The sequence below is a fragment of the Ziziphus jujuba genome, chromosome 2 (genome assembly GCF_031755915.1).
Source record: "Ziziphus jujuba cultivar Dongzao chromosome 2, ASM3175591v1".
Lineage (NCBI taxonomy): Eukaryota > Viridiplantae > Streptophyta > Magnoliopsida > Rosales > Rhamnaceae > Ziziphus > Ziziphus jujuba.
The window spans coordinates 15,847,664-15,853,663 of record NC_083380.1 but is presented as its reverse complement, the minus strand read 5'-3'; the positions used below and the strand labels follow the sequence as shown (position 1 = coordinate 15,853,663).

Here is a 6,000-nt window from a genome sequence, read left to right as displayed (position 1 = left end):
TCACTATTAGGATGTTCATCAGGAACTCTTTTATTATTAACTTTGCAATTGCTTTAACGACTAAAAAAGAAAAATATATTAATGAATTTTGTAAGTCTAATGAAATGTTAAAAATTTAGCTAAGAAAAATAAAATCCTTTATAGACTCATATAATTTTTTAATATATCTTTCCGTATCCATGATCCTTATTTGAAAACTTAACCTCAAAGTTGTGGATATGCGCAGGACCATGAGGTGCACCTCACTCATCTATATATGTAAGATTAGAGAGTAGAATAGTATACCTTTAAATTATTCAACTAGCTAGCTTAATTGTAATATTTAAAGTTTGCGTTTATTTTCACTTTCACTGTAATTAGATGCTATAGTAATATTTATTATCTCAAATCACTATCACCTAGAATAATTTATGTTGTAATCCAAAAAATAATAATAATAATTAAAAAAGAATGGCGTGACAATAAGTTGAGGTATCAATGGCGTGACAATAAGTTGTTAATGCATATACGCTATTCATCGATTGATCACTTAGGAGTGAGCAATATTTCAACATTACTTGTAGTAGTTAATATAGATCCTATAAGTGGTTAAAAGAATCACAATATCAAAGTTATTTTTTTTCCACAAGGTATGGTTGGTTTATAGCTTTCAAATTAAGCTGGAATCCAAAGCCGGCTAGTTTAATTATTCCCAATATATGCAAGAAAATCCTCCTACTCAATCATGGATTTAGGTGATTTCTCAACAGTCAACCAAAAAGTCCCTTTCATCACAATTTCATTAGTTTAATTGGAAGAATCTACTGGGCAATTAAGGTCTAACAAAAATCGTGCCTACAACAATTCTTAGAAAATTCAATCACAAGAACCTCCATTTGTCATATACAAAATGCCATCCAAATCTTGCTCTTCAACATCCACTTAAAACACCCCCATTGAAAAAGCTTTTAATTCTTTCAATAATCATCAATTTCTAGATAGTTAGCTACCTCTGCCATTGGCAAAATGGTCTATTAATTTTGCATCATTTGTGCACTTGGTTATAACTTTTTTTTTTTTTTTCTCTTTAAGTGGGAAAAAAAATGTATGATTCTATTCTTTCTAGGAGCTTTAGTAGGCATGAACAAAAGAAACTAGGATATGGAGCATTTATTTGTTGCTTGTTCGTTGTATTCTGCTTTTGCACTTTGCTCAAACCCTATTGGGGTCCTCTACCAGCTTGTAAGTACTCCTAATTTTATACCTTTTTATATGCAAATAATTTTTATTACCCATAATAAATTAAAGGTTTTTTTAAAAAAAAACTAGAATTACAATACCTTGGAATTCTTTGCAGTGAATTTGCAGGTCTCAATGGGTACTATTGGTCTGAAAATGTTGGCACTCAAGGAAACAAACATTTCTCACCAAATTTTTGGAGGAAAACAGAATTTAGGATTAATCACGAGCACCAAAGTTTCTGAAAATGTGAGCCTTCAAAAAGAAAATTCTACCAGTTATTCTCAGCATTATGATTCTGGAAGAAGCATAGAAGAATCCAAAAATGTGAGCCTTGGAACTGGAAATTCTACTTCAGAGAAGAACGATTGGGAATTGAGCACAAAAGAGTCCAAAAATGTGAGTCTTGACATTGGAAATTCTACTTCAGAGCAAAATGATTTGGAATTGAGCACAAACGGGTCAAAAAATGTGAGTCTTCAAGTAGAAAATTCAACTTCACCAGATTACAAGGACACTCCAACTATTCCCTTATCAAGTATAGGTCAACATGCAGAGACAGCAGGTAAGAACTCTTAAATTTCAGCTTTAAAAAAAAAAAAAAAAAAAAAAAAAAAAAAAGGAATTTAAACTTTTCATAGATAAATTTGATACAAAATACATTTTGGACTTCCCCTGACCACAAGCAATCTGTAATCTTTTACAATGCAGTTCAAGAAAATGTGACAAAGAAAAAAACATTGCAGCCACTTTGCAGTACAGGACAAGAAAGAACAGAGTTCTGTGAGATCAAAATGGATGTGAGGATAGATGGAAATTCGGGTTCAGTTTTTGTTGTTTCATCGCAATCAGAAAAAACAGAAAACAACAACTCCTGGATCATCAGACCATATGCTCGAAAAGAAGACTTGACGGCTATGAGTCATGTTCGAAAATGGTCAGTAAAAGCAGTAGAAGATAACCAAGAAATCCCCAAGTGCACCATAAACCACAATGTCCCAGCTGTGCTGTTTTCCTCCGGAGGTTATGTTGGAAACAATTTCCACGAATTCACCGATGTTCTAATCCCGCTGTTCATAACTTCTAGACAATATAATGGTGAAGTACAATTTCTAATTTCAGATAAAAGATCTTGGTTTATCCCAAAGTTCCAAAAGATACTAGAAGGTTTGTCAAAGTATGAGATTATAGACATTGACAAAGAAAAACAAGTCCATTGCTTCCCAAGTGCAACAATTGGTCTCAAAAGGCATCCAAAAGAAATGGCTATTGACCCTTCAAAGCATTTATATTCAATGAGAGATTTCAGAGATTTCTTAAGGCATTCGTATTCGTTGAAGAAATCGAAAGCGATCAGGATCAAAGATGGAAAAAGGAGGAAAAAGCCAAGGCTTCTGATACTATCAAGAAGGAGAACTAGAGCTTTTACCAATGTAGATGAGATTGTTAAGATGGCTAGGAGTTTGGGATACAAAGTGATTGTCTCAGAAGCCGATAGGAGCTTGTCGAAATTCGCAGAGCTAATGAATTCATGTGATGTTTTGATGGGAGTTCATGGAGCTGGGCTGACAAACATGGTGTTCCTTCCTGAGAATGCAGTGTTCATACAAGTTCTTCCACTTGGTGAGTATCAATGGCTTGCAAAAACATATTTTGGTGAGCCTTCTAAGGATATGAATTTGAAGTATTTAGAATATGAGATAGCCAGAGAGGAAAGCACGTTGATAAATCAATACCCTCTTGATCATGCAGTTTTTACTGATCCCATATCCATTGGGAAGCAAGGATGGGAAGCATTTAAGTCAATATTTTTGGAGAAGCAAAATGTTAATCTTGATGTTAATAGGTTTAAACCTGTTTTATTAAAAGCCCTCGAGCTTCTGCATCAGTAGGGTACAGCAAGAGTTCTACACTATTTCGTCTAAATTGTAATTCCTTATTCATTTTCATTTTTTTTTTCCCTTCTTTTTTGTTCATGGTCTTCTAGCTAGAAATCAAATGTCAATTATAATGTCATTTATTCATAATTCTCTTTTCTTTCTGGTATAGGAATAGCGGAATTAAGCATGTTTATAATATCCATAAATGAATGGAGGTGATAAAATCTTTGTACATGTATGTTTGTAATTCCACAAATAAATGACTGTGTCTCCGATATCTCTACCATATAGTGGTATTTGAATTTCTGCCATTTTGATCTGAGTCCAAATGTCTCAACAACCCAATATGGTTAGCAATTGAATTTCTATAGAAAGCTTGTTTTGAGCAAACACAAACAGATTTTCTTCCATACATTAATTAGTTAGTTATTTGTCACTATTAAAAGTAATCCATTATTGACGGAATTAGTTCTATATAAGGTGATTTAATTGGCAGATTTATGAGACTTTTTCATGTAAATTTTTTAGTTGTTAACAAACTCAATTAATCATCATCAAGTCAGCAATGATCTTATTTATGATTACTATGCAATTTAAAACAATTAACTCTAAGTCCTATTTGATTTCTAGTATCATAAGTGGAGATTAATTTGTCAGGTCAACAGATAACATTTTTATGTATGGAACTTGAGTTGTGTTATGTTTTAATTTCTGAAATATTATTAGAATTAAGTAGTAATTAATGTTCCATTTTAGCCATATAAAAAAAAACACAAAAAAAATTCACGTGGATAGCTCTCATTGGTTATACATGGCCCAATGGGTCGTCGTCCATATGCGCATAGAAGCTGTACACAAATTTATTAATTCTTAAGATGGACCAACTGTGGGTCCGTGACGTTTACCAAAAATTGTTTTTAAGCATATGGCCATTTGAAAAACTTTTACATGCATTATGAATGGGATGATGTAGCATAACAAGCCAATTCACAATACGTACTTAAATTTTTTTGTGGACTCTATATGCTTGGTTTCATGTTGTATAAGAATATAAATATATTCAATTATTTACGTTGCATATAATAATTAAAAGCTACAAAATTATAGAATATTTTCTCTATGTAAGCTTTTTACTGCTGTTATGGATTGACATTTATGCAATTTAATTCTAGCTCTTTTAAGAAATTATCTTTTTTTATATTGTTTTCAATTTAAAAAGTTTATACTCTCCTAGATACATTTTTCCTAACCCTTATTTTAAAGGCATATATATATATATATAATCCGTCTATGGTACGGACGGTCCTCATGCGGACCATAATATTGATGAAGGTTTTTCATAGTATTGGTGACGATTTTCTAAAAAATCATCGTTAATACTATGAAAAACCACACTAATACTGCAGTCCTCATGCAGATCGTCCTCATCATAGAATTTTCAGATATATATATATATATATAGAGATATAAAGATTCAAAAAAAGTGATTTCACATTCCTCCAAACAGTTAAAAATAAAGGGTTGGGTTGCACTTTTTATAAAGCTTAGGAATCCATTTTTGGAAAAACTTTTTTTATATCATGGATATACCGATAAAATAATGTCGCATTCAACTCATGATCAAATATACAATACTTTGATGTAAAATCTATATGTTTTATTTTGTTCTTATATGAAGTTGCAAATGATTATATAGGTTAATAATTTTACATGCTGATTTTTTTCCCCCCGATTTTATGAATATGGAGGAATTTCTAACAATGATTGTTTGAGAAAATAATTGTTTTGCTATTAAACTTGTTTCCGAGGAAACTATTAATTACTTAACCCATGGCCGCTGACTAAAATATTAATATTTTTTTAAAAGAAAAACTAACTGCTATTTAAATAAATAATAATAATAATAATAAAATTCAATTTTTATTTCAAAATAGAAGTACTATCGGAGTGAATTCTAATCATGCTGGTACCTCCTCATGCACATTTCATTATCTAAAGACATTGCAATTCTAACTAAATTATGAACTACTTTATTTGTATCTCAATTAAAGAATACGCACTTAAAATTACCCAAATCTCCATAAAAAATACTACTAATTTAACTGCAATCAAACTTAGAAGACGTAATATTTTTATAAATAGTGTACCAGTAGATAAATAAAATTTATTCTTTTTTGCTGAAAAAAATAAGATTTATTCAATATAGATCATAGATGTGAAGCTGAGAGCCAAAATGTACATAGAAATAATCCTTCCAACAGAAACGACAACATGTCTTAATTTATTATTTCATGACCGACCCAAAAAAATAAATAAATAACCGTGTTCTTGCAGTCAAAATCAGGAAAAAGTATGCTTTTCATTTACATATATATATATATATATAAAATTACCCATATGAATATTTTAATTTTATAAAATTATAATACAGTATAAAAAAATTATATTAAAATAAATATGATCGACATGTAATGATTTATTTGAACTGTATCATAATTTTTTTTAAATTAAAAAATTATAACTAAATTAAAACTGTATGTGTTGATATTATATATGTATATATATACGAATACATATATATTCATATATATTTAGTTTTGAATGATTAATTCTGATCATTTGATTAATTACAATATGTAGAAGTGCTGTACACATCGGCCGGTTACTGAATTATTACAACTAAACACATCTCTTGTTCATATTTTTTATATATAAAAACGCATTTAAGTTTCCTCTAAACAAGGAACTATTCAAAAATAAATAAATAAAACTCTTTTATTACTCATTTTGATTCAAGACAGTAATGTCTTTAATTTGGCTTGAACTATACATATATATATATATATATATATATATATATATATATATATATATATATATATATATATATATGGCCGACGTG

At 29.9% G+C, this 6,000-nt stretch overlaps 1 protein-coding gene across 1 annotated transcript; it reads left to right on the top strand.

Moving 5' to 3' along the window:
• The first annotated feature begins 644 nt into the window (after nt 1-644).
• Nucleotides 645-3,403, top strand: LOC107418753 (beta-1,2-xylosyltransferase XYXT1). The gene is made up of 3 exons (XM_060814728.1): nt 645-1,221; nt 1,337-1,783; nt 1,930-3,403. Exons 1-3 carry the CDS (start codon nt 1,083-1,085, stop codon nt 3,108-3,110), a joined length of 1,767 nt encoding a protein of 588 aa, XP_060670711.1. The 5' UTR covers nt 645-1,082; the 3' UTR covers nt 3,111-3,403.
• The last annotated feature ends 2,597 nt before the right edge of the window (nt 3,404-6,000 follow it).

Excerpts from the sequence above, each read along its gene's own strand:
- LOC107418753 (XM_060814728.1), top strand. The coding sequence starts at position 1,083 with ATGTATGATTCTATTCTTTCTAGGAGCTTTAGTAGGCATGAACAAAAG. Across the intron at positions 1,222-1,336 it reads TTGGGGTCCTCTACCAGCTT|TGAATTTGCAGGTCTCAATG; the intron begins GTAAGTACTCCT and ends AATTCTTTGCAG. Across the intron at positions 1,784-1,929 it reads TCAACATGCAGAGACAGCAG|TTCAAGAAAATGTGACAAAG; the intron begins GTAAGAACTCTT and ends TTTACAATGCAG.